This window comes from Asterias amurensis, chromosome 14 (genome assembly GCF_032118995.1).
Source record: "Asterias amurensis chromosome 14, ASM3211899v1".
Lineage (NCBI taxonomy): Eukaryota > Metazoa > Echinodermata > Asteroidea > Forcipulatida > Asteriidae > Asterias > Asterias amurensis.
Genome location: NC_092661.1, coordinates 1353837 through 1374123, shown reverse-complemented (window position 1 = coordinate 1374123; position 20287 = coordinate 1353837). Strand labels below are relative to the sequence as shown.

Sequence of the window (20287 nt, the reverse complement as noted above, 5' to 3'; positions counted from 1 at the left end):
TACACAGTGCAGCATGACAGCAGACTTGTGAGAGGGCGAGAGGATCGGACTGAACTGGGTCTGTAACTCATGAACTTTACGCTCACTGTCAACAATGAATTTCAACAAGTGAAATTCGCCAAGACAAATGTGTAAGTAAAACATGGTTGGACTTGTTTCAAATTTCTTAGTTGAATTGCTTGATTTTTAATACAAATACAGAACCGGTAGTTTTTAATTTAGCTTTTCTGGATTTTTGCGGGGGGGGGGGGGGGGGGTGGGGGGGGAGGGGGGTGTAAATGGGGGTACTTCTGTGTACTTGAGGATTGGGGACCCTCTGTCCCCACTTTATCAAGTCTTTTATGTGTGTTTGATAGATTTTATAACAACACACTGGACCTACAGCTTAAGTTCTGTCCCATCCGAATGACGGAGCAAGGGTTACTGTCTTGCTTGGGATAACTTTCCGTATGGCGCCACCACTTTTTCACGCTTTTTTACAAAAAGGAATATCTCATTGGGGTAAATTTGATACTATATTATTTCATATCGAATGAAAAAGTGGTGGCGCCATACGGAAACTTTTCCCTTGCTTGTTGTATGTAGTAAATTCAATTTCATGTTATTCAAATCAAGAGAAGATCGGACACAACTGGTCTTGGACTCGAACCCACACCCTGCTGATCAGATATATATGTATAGAGTTTAATTTAGTGCGTTAAACTGCTCATCCACACGACACAACCACCACCATGGGGGATGGGAACATTTTGTTTGAATTTCAAATTGAAAGTGGTGAAGATAATTTGATTTGACATGTTTTTGTTGTCAATGTAACATTTTGACTAAAAGATCAGTTTATGATTTGCAGAGTACTGACCTGGATAGATGTTTGTCTGTGAGGTCCCCATAAGGAGAAAACAATCATAATGCTTCCCTCAGATGTAGCTCGACTAGTCCTAGGTGAGTAAGCTACCCTACTACCACTGCAACCCCCTCTCCCCCCCCCCCCCCACACAAAAAAAAAAAAATAAATAAATAAATAAAAATGAAACAGGAATAATTGTTGGACAGGACCTCAAACTACGGAGCTTTGTTTTTAAGTACATGCAGGCCTGTACTTCATGGAGTGACGATTGCCTCCATGCCCTCGATCATTGCCTTGGTGCCCTTGAAATACTCCTTTAGAAATTTATAATTTCCTCATAAAGTCATAGGGTGCCCCTTTTATATCAAGAAGAAAATGCCTTGGTGCCCTTGCCCTTTCAAAAATGAAGCGCACAGGCCTGTACATGTATGAGACCTACATGTTTTCCTTTACGTAGCACAGTGTATAACTTCACATGGTGCTTTGGCGCAGTATGCAGCCAATCAAACCAGGAACACTAGGTTGCTAGGTGGGGCGCACCTCTTCTCTTTTTGATGCAGCAATAAGTGTCACGACCTGGACTCGAACCCACACTGCTGATCAGAAACACCAGAGCTTGAGGCGGGGTTCTTATCCTCTTGGCCATGACACGCCACTCTAGAAAGTTCTTCTTTGTTGAACCCAAATAGAGGTACATTTTGGGGTGAATTCTTTTTTATCTACTGTACTGAAAAAAAAAAAAAGAGTTAAATCTTTTGATTTTTGGTTTTAATTTGGAATTATTCTGTAGGTTATCTAAAAGATGAAGGGTTGCTGAGGTCATTCAAAGAGTTCTTCGCTGAGAGTCCCCACTTGGAGGAACTGAGAAGACACCCAAATGTCGAACCATCAGTAAGCAAAAATTACTTCTTTTAAATTACTTTTTACATCTTACCAGTAATGAGATCAAATGATCCTCAAGCTTACAATGGTTGGAAAGAAAAAGATTGGATCTTTCCTACAATGCAATATCTTTAAACAGGAAAGATCGGAAAATGACAAAATCAGATCACCATATGGTTTTCTAAGCTTAAAGATCACACTGACCAAGAATTTTTTTACAAGTAAAATAACCGATTGACTTCTCTATAATGTCATCGTTTTATAGATCCCGTTCGAGAAAGGTTTACCTGAAATACTGAGTGAATATTCCAAGCTCATCAATGCCAGTAAGTATTTGTCTTAAACAAACCAGGACTATTGTAACTTTATCTGTAATTCTCTGATTTGCATGTGTAAACTCCTCCTACCCTCACATACTTTTTACATGGCCTGTTTTGTTCTTTTTGTAAACTATTTTCCTTTTTATTCCTGTCTTGCCCTCTGTGTAGTTAAGGACAGGATGAACTGCAACCAGGTCATTGCCTCACTATGGAAAATGCATAGTGAGGTCATAGGTCAACTGAGGTAAGTCCACTGTCATTCATGTGAACTTACTTTTAAATGTTTGTACCCATTGTGGTAACCACAATTTGAACACAAAATGAAAAGAAAAAAAGAATGGAAAAAAAAAGAGAAAACTCAAAAAAAATTGCAAAATATTATGAAAAACTAATTTGAGCTTTTAATATGTAGCATCTACATTGAAAAATAAGGAACATCATTAATCTGTGGTTGAATTTGTTTACAGGTTCCAATACACGGGTAATGCCGGACTGTTACACACCCAAACACACCCAGAACCACGGAAAGTAGACCAAAGAAGTGAGTATAAATATCACACAGTCAGAAGTCCAAGTCTAAGGAACATTACAGAATTGATAAGAACAAAAATCGTGAAGACACTTGTGTCGTATTATAAGTAGGACACTAAACCAGGTCGCTTCTTAAAGTTGGGGAGGTGAGGTGCTTTCTGCTCTACTAGCCAGGCTTCTGATACATGATACTCAAGCCTACTTCCGTATGGACTGTAAAGGGGGCTAACCCTGCTTCAGCCCCAGGAGTAGGTGGCTCCTAGTGGATGATACCCATGCCTACATCCATGTGGATTGAAAGGGGGTAACCCTGTTTCAGCCCTTCAGGAGTAGGTGCCACGGCCCCTGGAAAAATAGTTGATTTGTAGCCCACACCTTGAAGTGGCTTTCATCAGGCCTTGTGTGTCTGGCAACTTGCATAACAAAATTAAAAATTTTTTAATTAAAACAAATTATGACGTTCTCGTTACTGTTCAGCCCTTACACGATACAGAATGTCAGCTCTAAGAAAACAACAAGAGCTTCAGCGAAAGATGGCGTCGCAGCTCCCGTCAACAACAACAACAACAACAACAGCCACAAACGCTTCTGTGTCTGGTAGCGTATCTGTAGCCACCAGCCCCCTCGACGCTCTCACCAATAGTATTATGATTACGGGTCGCCAGAGTCATACACCAAGTGACCGCAGGGTCATGGGGTCAGGGTCATCTACTCGGGGGTCAGCGGTCGAGATGGAGGTCGCTGATCATAGAGGGCAGGATCTAGGTGAGTCTGAGTTGCTAATGGAATGCAAAAAGTGGAAAAGCCATCATTTCAACATATTTTCTAAAATTTTGATCCTGGTTTCAGACATTTGTTGTCGGCAATGACTTTCACCCCTGTTTATTAGTCGAAGGGAAAACTGTATCTGATTTTCTGTTTTTTGGGGGCGGTTGATTAGAGACAATTTGTTCCACCTTTAAAATTGAATAACAATGTGCCAAGTCGGTTTCCTTTGTGGTTTATTTCTCAGTTTATTACTAATATTTTTAAACAGAATTCTGAGGAAAGCAATTGATGACAATTGACACATCGGTGTATGGGTAAAAACCAAAATTAATATTCTTTATCCCCGATGCAAATTTAACATCTATTATATCGTTGCGGTACCCGCTGCCAAAACATAGGATTCGAACTGCCTCTAGCTGCCGGGCAACCTCGGTAGTCTAGTTGGTAAGACATTGCTCTAGAATTGCAAGGGTCGTGGGTTCGAATCCCACCCGAGTAACATGCCTGTGATATTTTTTCACAGGACTCGGGAAAGTACTGAGTATACAGTGCTAACACACATCGGTGTATGGGTAAAAACCAAAATTAATTGATGACATGAAAACCTCAACTTTTTTCTACTCCTACACAGAAACGACAACCATTCCTGAGTTCAGAACCCCTACCAAGGGTTACAGCGTAACTGGCACTCAGGTGCACACTCCCATCGGCAAATCACCAAAGAGAAAAAGGTACATATTATGTGGGATTTGAGGCATTGATTTTAGGGTGTCAAGGCCGTGTGGTTAAGAGCATCGAATTCAAGTTATGGTGGTTAAGTCATCGGAGTGTGGGTTCGAATCCCGATCGTGGCACTCGTGTCCTTGCACAAGATACTTTACTGTAATTGCTTCCCTTCACCATGGGGGTATAATGGGTACCTGCGAGGGTAGAGGTTGTTTTTGTGTATTAAAAAGCCTTTGGAGCGCTACGATTGCCCAGGTTGTATACTCCCCAGGGAGCTGAGAAAGTTTTAAGGAATAATATTGGCCCAATGACCAGAGCTCTATAAATGAACAGTGCATTGAGACTATTAGTGTGAAATATGCTACCATTTCTAAGTTAAGCATTTTCAATTTTTTATTGATTTTTTTTCGTCAGCGTTCCTCCGCGGAGATTACCCGCTTCCACAGCAGCCAGTATTTCTCCTCGTTCAACTGACAATGTTTCTTCTTCCCAAATGGAGGAGGAGTTTCCCGATCTTCCGCAGGTTCTCGAGTCCCTCATCAACAACACAGAGTTCCAGGAGAAACTAGCCGGCAACATCAACAAGAAACTACCTGTGTGAGTTCAGTGATTGTTTGTGTGTTTGTTTATTTAGTTGTTTGCCTGTTGGGGTGTCTGTCTGTTTGTTTTATTTCCATTCATACAATCGTACATGCAGATAGATAATAAATAACGGTCCAATACAAAATGTATCATAAGAACTAAGAAGAACAAAACAATATCATGAGTTGTGGTGACATCTTGAGGAGGACTGGCCAAATTGCATGTTAAAATTTTAACTAAACATCAATTCATTAACTAAAAAATAAAGAAGTTATTTATTTAAAATGTGTTTGTTTACAGGGAGAACCGGTCCGAACCAGTCGGAGAAGCAAACACTTCGGCTCACACACTCAGTACGTCCTCAACGTCCATCGAGGAGCTGCTGAATCTTCAAATGACCGACGACACGGTTCATGAGATCGTGCAGAGTACCAGTGCGGATCCGGCATTCGAGTCTTTGTTCTCACTCTTCAACATCGACAGAGAACAGTACAACCGGGTGAGTGGTCAAATTGAGACAAATATATAAATATATCGAAGCAGGCTTCACACTCGGAAGTTTTTGTAACAATGACATGAACAGTAGCTAGGAGAATATTTCTGAAAGAAATTTAATTAATTGGAGTCTACCAATAGCCCAACTTTTACCTGATTTTTCTTCTTTCGGTTGATCAGTCTTTCCAGGAGAACCTTGAAGACGCACCAACCCACCACGAACCCACCGTCGACTTAACTACGTCTAGTGAAGCCACAACGACCCAACTCAATAATGTTCCCAACATAACCAGCCAATCACTGCAATCGACACCGCTCTCCAACCAATCACATTATCTCTCTGATCAGGGTACTGGTCAGGTGACCTATTCACTAGCCAATCAGAACCCACAAGTGGTTGCCGGTTCTACAATGTTAACACCAGCAAATACGGGTATGTAAACTGTTCTCAGTTCATTGTGGGTGTTTATTGTTAAGTTTACCAAGAGCATTCACGGCATTGCTACTTTTTTTAAATTTCAGACCTGTATGCTTTGTTTTTGAAAGGGCAAGGGCACCAAGGCATGTTCTTCTTGGTAAAGGGAACCCTAATGAGAAAATTGTAAATTTCTACTGGAGCATTTCAAGTGCACGCAGGCAATGACCAGGGGGCATGGAGGCAATCGCCTTCATTGCCTTCGTGAGGTATCATGCCTGTTGATTTTTCCGTTGAATCTTATCTAGTGCTCTTCTAATCTCTCAGGTCCATTTACCAGCTTAAGTATTCAACCACCAGTCACCAGTGCTTCCACTGGTACCCACCACCAACTAAACCTCAACCAATCAGCGACAGTTCCGTCCAACGACCAAGTTGTCACTCTCCCGGTCTTTCTTAACGCCTCAGGACAGTATCAGATCATGCAACAGGCGGTGCCCAGCACCCAGAACCTTGTCGTGAACTCCCCAGTAGGGTTCCAAGGAGGTACACTGTTAGTGACGACGGACGGGAGAGTCGTAGGCTCCCCGAGCGTGGCGATACAGAGTGGACAACAACTTTTGCCTGGAAGCTTAGCTCAGAATGAATCTTCAAGACAAGGAAGCACTCACCAACAAAGCAATGCCGACCCATCTTGCCCGGTTCACGGCAGGAGGGAAAATCTCAATGCACCGCCAGCGACTGGTAACGCAAACCTGCCCACAGCACCAACCTCCTCCGTGATGGCCCAAGTTAACGGAGCGCAGAACGTCCAAGATCAGACTGAGGTCGTACAGCTACTTGCCACGATGGTTGAGTCCGATGTTGGCTCTTTATTTGAAACCACCCCACCGGAAAGATCTTTCTCCAGAAGTAATTCCCCACTGACATTGACGCAAAACTCTGATGAGATAGGCTCGAAGCAAAAGAAAACTTGTTCGCCTGAAAATAGCAGTGACGCATCTCGGAATGCTAACCAGAACAGACTTCCAGATGGTAATGCAGTAGGTCAGAGAGCTAAGCAGAGAGCTATTTTACCTGCTCCAGGTCAACCGAATCAAACTGCAGAGGGGAATCGGAACATCTTTTCCAGTATTAGCAACGCAGCGTTTCTGAACCCGGGACCTGCAGGGGTGTCGCTTGTCCAACAGGCTGGCATGACGCCTTCGGAAGCCAGTGTCCCAACAACAAAATCACCGCCAGGAGTTGCTTCAAAACCTCGCAAACAGATTCAGTTCAAAGGGTTGACTCGCACGCTGGACGTCGGCTGGACACCTGAAGTCCAGTCAAGAACAAGACAACCTCTTAAAGGAAACAGTAATGATAATGCTGAAGGAAAATCCAGCGCGTCGAAGACTGGGTCCAGAGGAAAGAACCCTGATTTGTTAAATAAGAAGCCCATCCCATCAGTGTCGTCAAAATCAGCCGTTGCTGCGCATAATAAACAAGTGCCTGATGTTGTCGTGCATGGTGGACCAGCCTCTGTTGTGGTGCCCGATGACATGTCGACAGAGGTGAACATTGCAGCCCAGATGTTGGTCTGTCTCTCCAACAGTCCGCCTTCATCACGTCAGTCCCCGTACAGACAGCAGAGACTGCGTAGTATGACCTCCAACAGCTCCCCTGCGAAGAGCCCTTCCAGAGACTGGGTGATGGAGTTACGGAAAGAGATTGGGTTATCGCCAAACAGCGGACGTCTCCAATGTACAGAACTGGAAGCTCAGACTCAGGAACCCCAAAAGGATACAAAAAGCAGCAAGAGGAAATCCAGAACACCTCGGAAGCAAGCCAACACAGCGACTGAAACCGTTGTGGTGACCCTGCAGACCGAACCGAAGTCCAAAACAGCTGTGCAAACGAGAGCCGCCGCCCAAAAAGCCAAGAGTCCAAAAAAAGTCGTTGAAGATACTGTTGCCAAGAGGAAGTCGTCTCGGAGCACGAACAGCTCTAAGAAACCTGATGGAGCACACGGAGATGATGCGGAAAGAGGAGCAGCTGAGAAGGGAGATAAGACGTTGGAGGAGACTGGAAAGAAAGAGAATAGAGGTCACAAGAGAAACAGAGAAGGAAATACCAAGGATGAGGTTTGTCAAGTTCATTTCCATTTTAAACTTAACCTTAAAGACACTATTATTATTATTATTATAACTTTGTGTAATTCTTCCTCGGATTGAGATGGTGCACAAAAATGCAGTACATTATTATTGTTGTATATAGAATTTTTAAAGACATTGCTTCACTTTGTAAATGTAAAGAGTACATCGTATATAAAAAAGGTAGATATACTCTTGTATTTTATGATTTTGTTTCAGTTTCACGCTTAACTTTCATGTGTTAATGTTTAAATTTTTTAAAATCCTGTTCACATGTGCAATTCAGTTTTTATAGGGTGGCTGCAGTGTTTTTTTTATTTATTTAAACGATAAAACATGACTTTTTAAGCCTGAAATATTTTGTTATATTTTTTATTAAATGCGCAAGTATTTTAAAAATGGTTTTCAAGAGACTAGGGGAACTCACCCCGCCCCTAAAGGGAGCCTTCATTTGCATAAACGTGACGTCATGTTGGTAACCCGAGCCGTCGGGCCCCCTGGCTGTGTGCATATACAGACGTGCGACTGTGTGGTCTGGTACCTAGGCGCGTGTAGTTAGGGACCAGACTCTTTTTGCCGACGATAAGTTTGAATTCCCGACGTGACGTCGATGGTAGGGGGCGGTAACAATCCACAAAAGGGGGGGGGGCATGACTTATTCGCTCATTACGCAACTCAGATATGTCAGGAATAAACAAAACACATTTTATTGATGTTCAATACATATAGCAGAAATAAATGACAGCAAAATTAACTGTTTTATTTGAGTTCACTGCAGCATCCCTTTAACCGCTAGGTCATGTTTTTAATTTATAGGGAATAACAGTGCGAGTACCCGGTCTTCACTGCGTGGTAATGACCGGGTTGGTGGCTGGCGCTGTTAACGGCAGCTCGGTCTGTTAACAGCACCAGCCACCAACCAAGGTCATTACCACGCAGTGAAGACCGGGTACGAACACTGTTATTCCCATTAATAAATACCTTTTTTAGCGAATTAAACGGCTAAAATTTTCCAAATTTTGTGACTTTTCTCTCGACGGTACTTCCAGACATGTTTAGGGGCCATATTTGAGCTTTTGATGGTTCCCATCTCTTTCGTGCGTTAATCACATTACTGATCTTTGAGACCAGTGACTCTTTTAAATAATGCTCTGTTCAGCGCCTTCACTGGGGTCAAAGGAGGCAAATTTTTGTGCATTAAAACGCGCTCATGAGCTCGGTGTCAGTTTGTACGCGCGCACATGTTACACACGCGCACTCAAAATTGATACATTTTCAGGGCGCGTACGCGTAAGTGCGCGAAGATGCAATGAAACTAACAGGGATATAAATAAGCGTGCGATACAGTGCAACGCGCAAGGTTTACACAACGTATGCTGATTTAGTGGCCACTTATTCACTATTTTCCAAAGCCGGTCTTTATACCACCGTTAACACTCCCACACGTGACCGGGTTTTGAGCAATCAGAGACTTGAAACCGTCCAAGGTATTTATTAATAAACCATTATTAACTTACTATAACATATTAACTTACTCGGTAACAAGCAATGGGGTACTGTTGATAGTATAATTTATTGTAAGAACAGCTCCTTCTGAAGTAACATAGTTTTTGAGAAAGATGTAATTTCTCACTCAAATATTAAAAGACTTCAAGCTGGAAGCCTTTTACTAGGTATCTGAAAGCAAACAAATTTTTGCAACAAGGCTGTTTTTCCTTCATTATACTCTTGCAACCGAGATGACAAACTAAGTCAACATTTTCACAGATTTGTTCTTTTATGCTTATGTTGGGATACTTCAAGTGAGAATACTCGTCTTTGACAAAGGTGTCCAGTGCATTTAAATACATCATTGTCAGTATTTATATGTGAAACTCATTCGTTTCATCTGATGAAATCTTTTTATCTTTTTTTCTTGCATTGTTTCAGACAAGCAAGAAACCAAAGACAACAAAGAGTGTGAGTATACGATTCATAAAACAATACACAAAAGATACTCGGTGGGAGTTGAACCTACCTTCAACTGCCTAGTTTTATAATAATCCACAATATTGACCTAGTTGGTGCTGAACTCACTTTCAACTCTCCTTTTTAAACAATCCACAAGTGTAGTGAATCGATGGGAGTTTACCCTAATTTCAAATGAAATTCAAGGTCCTTTGTCAACAAATTTATTCAAATTTTTTGTTTATCTCCACAGGCAAAGAAGACAAAACGATCTCAGAGTTTTCCGTCAAACCTTGACGTGGACAAGTTTCTATCAAGTCTTCAGTATGCAGAATGAAATTCAGTATGCAGAATGAAATTCAGTACATAGAATGAAATACATATGTCGAAACCTGGACATTTCCCTTAAAAAATACATCTTTAAAAAAAAAGCCATTAAAGATGCATCATTCGATCTTTTGCCAAGCTGATGTCAAAAATTCATTTAAATTTTAGATGGATTTGTGCGTTGTGGTTTCATTTAAGTACATGGAACTATTTCAGGTTTTTCTAACTGCATCAATTTCCAGAGTTCCTTCAGAGGAAAAAAAAATCATTTTTGCCAGTCTTTTGGCATAAAATATAGCGACGCACCTTAAACAGGGTAGATTTGTTTCTGCCATGCCTAATTAAAAGAAAACATTAATTGTTGTTGAAATGTAAAGGGAAATTTTATTAACAGCCATTTAAGAACATTTGAGTCGTCTTTTATCAATCGTTCATTAATACCTGTGACTGTTTGTCCATTCTGATTGGTCCAGAGGAGATCACGTGTCTATGTTTAAAACGTGGCGATTCAAACGTGTTAAGGAGTGATTAAAGCTTACCAGTGCTGTGCAAGCTTACTCAGGTGCTTATTAACGGGTAATGCAATCTATACTCACTGTACTCGATGTAAAATACGTTAGTGTATGCACAACCTTTATTCGAGGCATTGCAATCCTCCGCAAAGTTTAGACTGTGTACATAATACAACAGGAATTTGAAATTCTATTAAAAGTTACAAACATTGTGCGCTTTTCAACACAATGGGCATTAATTAATGTTTATAAAAGAGAAGCGACTCTTTAAACCTCCCAGGATCATGGTCCTTTTTCTACAGCCATGACCCTGTCAGTTTTAACCAGGCATTTAAGACCAGGACCATGTTTGCGCAAGGACCAATGGTTGTTGGTTTCCAAATAGTCAACTAGTGTAGTACAACCATCAATTGTCTAGACAGCCGTCGATTTCACAAAACTCTTCTTAACTTAAGACTAATCTTAGGACTTAGGACGAGTCCCAACCCTGCACTGTAGCATGCAGACCTTAAGATTAATCCTAAGTTAGGATGAGTTACTCGTCCTAACTCGAGATAAGACGAGTCCTAACTCTTTGTGAAATCGACGGCAGAATTCGGGCTAACTTAGTCGAACTATATTCAACGATAGTTCATGCGTGAACTTGGCCCTTGTTGCTACTCTTTTGTTCCCTTTAATATTTGTTGTGAAACACTTTCAGATAATGAATTCCATAGTGATGTGGGACAAAACCATATGCTACAAGAAATACCTGCAGAGATATTCAGTTTTCAACACTCCCAGACGGTTTATTTTTCAATATGGGAATAAATACAATTTATATTGAAGGCTTAGAAACCTTAAAACCACTTTAATACCAATACTGAATGTACTATTGAATAGTTAAGTATTTCCGTGCATTCTGTTTATTTTTTTTACTACATTGTGAAACGAACCAAAGCCTCAGTTTTCCTTTGCGTTTGTTTTCTAACAATAAAATCTATTTGTAAGAAAGTTGAGTGTTGAGTTATTTTCTTCAAGCCTGAACTTTGCCGCATGTTTTTGAGCAAATTCAAAATAAGTAAAAACAGTGACAAATTTGCTCACTGTTAAAGGTTTTTGATACCACTTTGTATTTTTTTGCCATGACATGAATTCTTCCTTTTTTTTTTATGAAAGTCGCCAGACACACAAAGCCTGAAGGCCACTCAAGGTGTGGGCTACAGTTATTTTTTCCAGAGGCTGTTGCCACCTACTCCTATGGCTGAAACAGGGTTACCCCTTTCACAGTCCATACGGATGTAGGCTTGGGTATCATCAACTTACTATGAATGAAGATGTTTAAAATATAGTTTACCTAAAGATGTTTCAGTTTCATAAGTCGTCAAGTGTTTGAGGAAAAAAAAAGTAAAAATCACAGCAAAATGTTTTAAGGAGAGTTGCCGTAATCCGTTGTACATTCTTATATCCTTCTTGTGACATTGTTCAAACACATTTGTAAAATGGCCTTCAATTTGTCGTTCATGTTAAATTCTTTATCACCCACAACCACCTACATTCTGCCTACCCTCAACCAAACCCACATTAAAGATGCTATGTCAGATTTTTTGCCCCAAACATTAAAGATTTTTTTGAGTGAATGGTATTTCAAAGAGTATCACCAGCTCTAACGAAAAAGTTTAACTTTTACTTATAATGGTCAGGAACCATGACCAAAATTTATAACGTTTTTTGCAAAACACATCAGAATTGTTCACGTGATATATTGTCGGGATCCCGACAAAAACTAATTTTGAGCACTTCATTTCACTGCTACTAATAATTGGCGGACTTTTTTGAGCAATGGCTCAAATGAAAGCTTGTAACTTTTTCGACCCCCATCAAAAAACCTATTGAATTTTAAATCAAAATTTTGGGTCAAATCGGCCAAAAATCTGAAATAGCATCTTTAAGCAATTTACATGATTTTTAAAGATATTTAAGAAGAATGAGTTAGGAAATCAATTTAGCGTATCGTAGCATCTTGTAGGGCACATGTGACAATTCCGAGCTCGGTCATAAAAGGACTGTCTTTCCACTTGGCAACCTGGTCTGATGACGTCCTGAAATCAACCTGAGAAAATAAAATAGAGTTTGATTTAGTTTTTATGGAATCTGCTGATTGATTTAAAGGTACTGGGGTGGATTTCACAAAGGTAGTCCTAACTTAGGACTAGTCCTAGGTAATGCTAAGAGATAGGACCAGTCCTAAGTTAGGATGAGTTACTGGTCCTAACTTAGGACCAGTCCTATCTCTTAGCATTGCCCAGGACTAGTCCTAAGTTAGGACTACCTTTGTGAAATCCACCCCTGGACACTATTGGTAATTGTCAAAGACCAGCATTCTCACTTGGTGTATCCCAATATGAGCATAAAATAAAAAACTGAAAATTTTCGCTTGATTATTGGTCATTGAAGTTGCAAGAAAATAATGAAAGAAAAAACACCATTGTTGTACAAGATTTGAAAGCCTCCATTTCAAAACAAAGGAACGTCTTTTTTAGATTAAGAAAACAGACCACAGCTTACCTGCAGCTTTTCAAAGACTTTCTTCTTGGGTTTGAGTTCCTCGTCGGGTTTGCCTGCTTGATACCCCTCAATGAACACGCGCTGACCCGGAACACTGCCCTCTGGAGGGCAGAGTGGCTCAACTCGCCTTGGATCCTCCCTGGTAGAAAAAGCGCAAACATTTTAAATGGTCTGTCATTTCGACGAGGACAAAGGCCAGGTCTGATTTTACGGCTAGAATAATTTTATTTGGTACAGAATTCTATGATAAGATTCCCGGCTTCAAATCTTTTGGAAGTAATTCTTAGTTGGGAAATCTTTTCAATTTGGTACATAATTCAACTGTAAGATAAAATGCTTCAAATCTTTCAAAGCAAAGTATAATATTCAAGACCATACCAATAATTCCCAAAAGAAACTTACTCATGGTCATCCCAAAAGTTTACTATGCTTACTACTCTTTCTTATAGTACTTCAAATTGTTTGGGAAATAATTCCCAGTTGGGCAGTGAACACTAAATGGACAGTTTCTACTTACAGAGAGCCACACATGACCATAGCTTTGGATTCAATCCCCCTCATCTTCTGTGGTTTGAGGTTACATAACATGATGACCATACGGTCCTTCATGGCCTCTAGAGGGACGAGTCCGGCCAAGCCGCTGATCACCGTACGAGGGCTCTCTTCTCCGACGTCAATCTGTTCCAAGTAAAGGGATTCTGCATCTGGGTGCTGAGAAAGGCAAACCACAAATTAAGTTCAACTAACTCTAGAAATATAAGATAAGATAAAATTATAATTTATTTAGACAATAGTAAACGAAAACAACAGCCGTCAATTTCACCAAACTCTTCCTAACTCAGAATTAACCTTTGGACTTGCAACGAGCAAAGACGTCAGCACGCATTGAACCCATACTAAGCTAATGTAGCACGAGATATAGGATTAATCCTAGCGTTTTGTGACATCGGCTGTTGGAATTACTCAAGCTCTCAGGCCTTTGAGAAAGACTCTGCTAGGGTCTGCTTGAACAAGATCTGAATATGACACACACAAATCTTCGTACCATTTCAGCCGAGAGGACTTTGCCGACTCTGAAGTCTAGTCTTGACGGAATGATCTCGTCACTGCTTGCTCCTTCACCCTGCTGCTGTTTGCTGCCTGTCTGCTCTAAACAGATACAACAAGAAATTTACAGCAATTCATTGGATCAGGTTCAATTCAATTCGTTTCAAGTCAACATTTATTTCATACTTCTTATCTCAAGAAAGAACAGATACAACATATTACATAGATCAGCAAAATAATAAGCACAGAGGATGGAGGGAAATTGTCCCTATTCGAGATGCTGCCCTGGCTTGTCTACCTTTGACATCATTTCCTCTCCCTTCATTTCATTTAATTTATTCTGGTTGTGAAGCCAAGGACTCTCAGAAAATCGAACTTAGAACCAGGAAGGAAGTTTCAGTTAAGATGTGGGAGGAAAACCCCAGCCAAATATTCCAGGGAAAACCCACGCAGTCAGAAGTTAACAACTATAGACTGTACTCGCCATACGCAAGAAGAAGAAATACACTACTTGGACGTTCTTACTTGGGCGCTTTTCTATTCTTACTTTTCTTTGGGGGTGGTGGGTAAGCCTGGCTGGTGAGTTTCTTTAACTCCGAACTCTGGAAGGTCTTCCTGATCGGTTCCATCAATCGGTTTAATTCTCTCACCACAGCAGACTTGAGGTCACCAGGGTGAACATCCTGATTAAAAAGAAGATCAAAAAATTTAAAGTAAAAATGACGTCGGAAAAAAAAAGTGATGAAAATCTACGATGCTTAATAAAAGGCTTCAAGCCTAAAGTCTTTTAAGATTTGAGCGGGAAATTACCCCTTTCTCAAAAAATATGTTACTTCAGAGGGAGTCGTTTCTCACAATGTTGTGAGCTCTCCATTGTTTCTTACCTAGTAAAAATGTTATGCTTAAAATTAGTTTGAGTAATTATTAATAGTGTGCAGTGCCTTTAAGCTCGACTGGATATCTCAAATGGACAATGTCTAGATTGTTCCTCAAGAAACTTGTTAAAATAAAATGTGACTTTGAACAGCAGAGCATACCTCCTTGGCAAACGCCTGTTCTAGAGTCTCGAAATCCGGGTAGGTAATATTGCCTCCAAACTTCTCATTCCTCTCAATTAGAAAGCCTGGATTTAACAAAACAAAATAACAAAATTAAAACTTTAATATGTTCTGAAATTGTGACGAAAAACAGGTATACCCATTTACCCCTAGGTGAAGAGAAGTACAGTTAAGTATCTTGCTCAAGGACACAAATGAAAAAACCGGGACCCAAACCAACTCTCCGATGAATTATCCACCACAACTTGAATTTGACGATCTTAGTGGCTCGACTTAATGACACCCTATTGATGTGTTATGGGGTTGTAGGTAGGAGTAAATTATATAATTGTTTGGCATCGTACAATGAGCACAGAATTCAGAAACCTTACCTCCTTGTGATAGAGGCATGAGGACATGTTTGACAAACGACAGCACTCCGTTCTCGGCGATGTTTCCAGGTTCACAGAACGCCTTCTTCAACTTTTTCTTCAGTGACTCTGGTGTGTCCAACAGGTCAATCTTGGAATCCTTTAAGAAAAAAGTTACAACATAAACTCCTTAACCCTTATGCTACCATAGCAGCCTGCAAGCTTCTTATACAAAATGCCCACATTTGCTAAAAATAGCCGCAAAATTTGACCAAACCTCCACTCGACCCAAAAAAGAAAGGTGTACAGGATCTATGGCTTAATGTCTCACTTGAAGAACAAAGCATAAGTGTCTTGCAACCCTTGAAGAAAGGCTTACAGATGTCTTGCTGGAAGCCTGCGGTAGGTTCTGAGGTTTCAAACACCCCCACACCTACCAATCAAACTGCTTGGATTACCGGGAAGCTAGTAACTAAAGGAATCTCTCCCCTGAAGGGAATTCCTAGGGTTACTCCGTTTTAGGGACATAAGAGCCGTGACTGGGATCTGAACCTACAGTCTGGTATCACCAAAACTTGAGTCCAGTCCACTAGATTGTTTGGACACAACACTCCACTAAGTAAATAACAGACATCTTAGTTTTCCATACCTCATCTGACGAGCTCATTTTGGTTCCAGTCAGGCCTGGCACTAAAAAAAGGAAAACAATAAATCAGTTATTTAGAGACAAAGATAATGAATGTTTAGAAAACATCATAATATGTCAAACCAAAATAATTGTGAAATGGAGAAGACAAGTTGAAATATATGGCAGAATTGTTGAAGTGATTTTTATTTTAAACAGATGAAAAAAATCAAAGTTGAACTGACTTACCCATAGGATTCATTAGATGAATACGCTTAGCATACCCCAGGGCTGGTAAGCACTGTAATAAGATGATAAATGAAACGAGAAACCAAGTTAAAACTTAATAAAACCCTCGACAGAAGCACATGTACTGTAGCTGTCTCAGCAAGACCACTAATTAGTCCATGTCTGTGCAAGTGTGACAGAGGTAGAAAGCCCTTCTCGGGCACGGTTTATGTTCCTTTAGAACTTGTAAAAAGTAGGGACAGTTTAGGTCACAAACACTTTGGTTGAAGGGCCGAGTCAAGTAATTTTGCGATATGGCATGGATGGGACACCATAAGTATCCCCACCCCTAGGATTTAGTTGGGATGAGGGCCAACCAACAAACTCTCTGTTTTGCTGGGCGAGACTTAAAGATTAAAGCCAACAGGAAAACAAAATCCTCACCTTCTCTGCAAAGGTAAAGATCTTGCGCTGATCAACGCCTCCGAACTGACAGTCCACCTTGAGGTACTCCTCATCCAGAGCTTGTAGTCCCGGGTAGAGTAGACCGCTGAGTAGAGGATGATCAACTTGCTTAACGACCTCAGCACCTGCCTTCCTCACGTCATGCTGAGAGGAGGAGGGGGGGGGGGGGTGGGAGGAGAAGAACAGCTGCTTAAATATCATAATAATAATAATCAGTTTTCAAATAGGGGGGTTCAACAAACAAAAAATTTGGGTTAAAAACAGAGAAATCACAACGACTTACCTGTGTGACTACTGATGACATTCTGTACACGTCCAGGGTGTATTCCCTGCAGATAAAGGAAAGAGAATTACACAACACTTCCCAATTAATTACAGAGTTTAACTGTTAGGTTTATTATTCGTATTTTTTTAAAGCAAATTGTAAACAAGTAAGTAAACAAGGTCATGCAAAATGTGTAATTGTTTTTTCACTATTTTCTCGTGACCCAGATGGCTGATCGATCTCAAACTTCTATAGGTTATGCATATGAAGTGCTTACACTGCCAACAACTGTTTTGTTAGCAAAAAAAAACAGTTCTGTAATGTTCCTTTTACCAAACCCCTCCGCAAAAAGCTCTTGGTTACCTGCTCAGCTGGTAGTCCGTCCCTCGGACAAATTTAAGTTTGTCCAGCGGGACGCTGAGTGACTCTAGCATTGCCTTAATGATGTGCTCGTAGTATTGGGTGCGTAGGCTGAGCAATTCCCAGGGGGCTTTTAAGTTATCTAGATAGGCATGAAGATCAGCAAAGAGGATTGTCACCTGTGGAATAAGAACAGCCAAAAGACCAAAACAAGGTGAAGGTGTATGTATGAATCACTCATAAAATCAATGGAATCAATTTCCGGTTAGAGCCTACAGCAGCTTTTGATGGTGTATGAAGCAGGTTGCAACTGGTGTCCTACTCATTTCTGCATCTTTGAGCAGTATTTTCTGCTTAATTAATAAGTTCTATGAAATGGGCTCCGACTGAAGTACCTCAGAAAAGCGTCTAGCCTTGCCAGCTAGCCGTAAGAAGTAACGTATAGGCCTGATAATTCACAAAGGCAATGAAGAAGGTGATCGCCTCCATGCCCCCTGGTCATTACCTTTGTGCCCTTGAAATGCTCTAAGTAGAAATCTACAATGTCCTCATAAGGGTTCCCTTTACCAAAGAGAAAATGCATTGGTGCCCCTGCCCTTTCAGAAATGAAGCATACAGGCCTGGCAGTAGGAGTACAACCAATGTCTTACGAACCTTACACCCAGCTCTAAGGAAGTCTGCAATCTTGCTCATGGGGACGAAGTAAGCTACATGAGGCTTGCCGGTGGTTGCTGTGCCCCAGTAGATCGAGACGTCTTTTCCATCCACCAACATCTGCTTGAGTTTCTCTTCTCCAAGAACCTCCTGAAGTGCAAACAACAACAATGAGGAAAAAACAAAGGAAAATTCATTATCCTGGGTCTCATCATAGCTTCGTATTTAACGGCTCTATTCAACTAATACTCCAGAGGAGGTTTCTGCACAGTATAGGAAGATGATGATGATGATGAACAGAATTTAGGACTGTGCCTAGCTGAAACATCCAGATGTAGGGAGCAAAGCCCGATACATACTTCCTGCAAACATGATGACTTTTGAAGTCACAAATTCACAATGAATTATTTGCGTCAGTGGAGTGGTGCTGAACTCCTGCGAAACATTCGCTGCGAAAACAGTGACATCAAATTTCGCTTCGCAATTGCACTGTTTGCAGGAAGCATGAATTGGGCTTTATGGATGGTTTTATCAAGTTGGAGACTGCAAGTGCAAGCTGAGTTTATCGAGAAGACAAATTTACCTGAAGATTTCTTGTGATCAGACCAAGTCTCTCGTCAACACTCAAATCCGCTGCCATGGTGATGGATCTACATCAAAACAAATAATTACAAATACTAATAGTGTCTGTCAGTGTCACTGAAGAATACAGTTTCAGTTCAAGTCCAACTCCAAACCAAGTACACTTATTTAGTTTTATAATTAAAAGTAAAGTTGTCATGGTTATGCAATGAAAAACAAACTATTGGGGACCAAAACAAAACTTCAAAAAAATCAAAGGAAACAGCTGGACAATTCAGTTCAGTTTCAGAGGGCTTGAATTTGAAGAAAATGTCCACTATTATTAATACTGAGAATTATTTGTAAAAATGACAACATTTCTGTAACCGTTTTTCTTTTGCCACCCCCCCCCCGCACCTGTCATGCCTGTTCAATTTCAATAATTTTATTGTGATTTTTGGTACCCAAAATAAACAACTGCAATGCATGCAATGGGATGGTAATGCAATTGAAGGCAAGAAGCAGCAACAACAAGTTCTGCTCAGATTGTGTTCATTTGACAGGCTTGATGCTTATGCATTTCTAACAATAAAAAAAACAACGATTCTTTCTTACCTTTCCTTATAATTTTCAAGACCTTCCTTCAAAATTGTGATGATCGATGATGAATAACGGAAACTTTATAATCAGTTTGTGCAGCAGAATGGGCCTTGATGACACATGTCGTTCACACCCGGCTAACATGAATGATGAAACACCATGTAAAAGTTTGTGTTGTTCGTCAAACACCGTGAATAGCCGTCATGCTGTGTCAACAAAGCTCCTCTTTCTGTGTATGCAATGCCTGTATGGCGCTCGTTGACGCTCATTTCGATGTAGGTCTCAATTTGGTTCCCATTCACTTTTTGACCGACACAATGAGGAAGGTTGGTCGAGAGAGGGCGCTATTCTTCTTTAGTGGTCACTTAAAATTAGTGCGCGTACTTGGTTTGTTGTCTTCTTCCTCTCCAAAATACCCCACGTGCTCATCACTTATAACAAACTTTACGACTACTACTTCCTCCAAGAGTCCATTGATTAAGCTAGTGGAGAACCATTCATTTACTGTCAGTGTCAATGATTCAAGGTACAGTATTTCTTCAGCATATTTTGGAAATTATTGTATTGGGTTGCCACACTGGCTGAGTCAGTCAGTCAGTGAGATGATTTATTAAAATGATTCCGGTACAAAACATACAGTCATTTGACATTATTGGTTTAGTTTATACTTGTTTGTAAAATGTTGGCTTTTGTGTTTGCCTCAGGAGGCAAGTGTGGTAGTAAACTAAATAAAACTTTAGTTTTAACCATTTCCAGATATAAATTGACTACCTTTTATACTTAAAAATCTTTGATTGTGACTATCTCATTCTTTCTCTTTAATTAAAGGTGCAGGCATTGATTCTGAGGGTTACATCACTCTACTGCCCTCGTGTGACATATAAATCTGTAAATCAAGTGGAGTGGAAAACAATGCTGTCCATACGAGAAAAATTCAAAGCTGGCAATTCACTCACTTGTCTACTTCATGCACTGATTGGTCGAGTCACAACCGTGGAACTACGCAACGAAAGCTTCGCCAAGGGACGAATTGTTAACGTTGA

At 40.6% G+C, this 20287-nt stretch overlaps 2 protein-coding genes and 1 non-coding gene across 3 annotated transcripts; 2 read left to right on the top strand and 1 right to left on the bottom strand.

Annotated features, from left to right (window-relative positions):
* Positions 1 to 10349, top strand: LOC139946955 (uncharacterized). The gene is made up of 14 exons (XM_071944746.1): positions 1 to 131; positions 851 to 942; positions 1638 to 1738; positions 1995 to 2055; positions 2218 to 2293; positions 2517 to 2590; positions 3058 to 3345; positions 3980 to 4079; positions 4489 to 4671; positions 4957 to 5155; positions 5332 to 5584; positions 5894 to 7689; positions 9628 to 9657; positions 9899 to 10349. The coding sequence occupies exons 2-14, from the start codon at positions 909 to 911 to the stop codon at positions 9980 to 9982; spliced, it is 3279 nt and encodes a 1092-aa protein (XP_071800847.1). The 5' UTR covers positions 1 to 131; positions 851 to 908; the 3' UTR covers positions 9983 to 10349.
* Trnas-aga (transfer RNA serine (anticodon AGA)) lies at positions 3775 to 3847 on the top strand. The gene has a single exon. It is a non-coding gene; the product is annotated as a tRNA-Ser (tRNA).
* An 897-nt stretch (positions 10350 to 11246) lies between the features above and the next one.
* On the bottom strand, positions 11247 to 19392 carry LOC139946957 (tyrosine--tRNA ligase, cytoplasmic-like). Its single transcript, XM_071944747.1, has 15 exons — positions 19260 to 19392; positions 18667 to 18733; positions 18084 to 18233; positions 17433 to 17608; positions 17088 to 17133; positions 16784 to 16948; positions 16361 to 16412; positions 16136 to 16176; positions 15508 to 15646; positions 15116 to 15201; positions 14626 to 14761; positions 14077 to 14180; positions 13549 to 13742; positions 13032 to 13170; positions 11247 to 12576 (listed from the first exon to the last, which is right to left on the bottom strand). Exons 2-15 carry the CDS (start codon positions 18721 to 18723, stop codon positions 12469 to 12471), a joined length of 1593 nt encoding a protein of 530 aa, XP_071800848.1. The 5' UTR covers positions 18724 to 18733; positions 19260 to 19392; the 3' UTR covers positions 11247 to 12468.
* Between the last annotated feature and the right edge of the window lie 895 nt (positions 19393 to 20287).

Coding starts and splice junctions, on each gene's coding strand:
- LOC139946957 (XM_071944747.1), bottom strand. CDS start 18,723: ATGGCAGCGGATTTGAGTGTTGACGAGAGACTTGGTCTGATCACAAGA. Junction 17,134..17,432: donor ACGGACTACCAGCTGAGCAG/GTAACCAAGAGC, acceptor CTTTATCTGCAG/GGAATACACCCTGGACGTGT. Junction 16,949..17,087: donor TGTCATCAGTAGTCACACAG/GTAAGTCGTTGT, acceptor TCCTCCTCTCAG/CATGACGTGAGGAAGGCAGG.
- LOC139946955 (XM_071944746.1), top strand. CDS start 909: ATGCTTCCCTCAGATGTAGCTCGACTAGTCCTAG. Junction 1,739..1,994: donor ACCCAAATGTCGAACCATCA/GTAAGCAAAAAT, acceptor ATCGTTTTATAG/ATCCCGTTCGAGAAAGGTTT. Junction 2,591..3,057: donor ACGGAAAGTAGACCAAAGAA/GTGAGTATAAAT, acceptor GTTACTGTTCAG/CCCTTACACGATACAGAATG.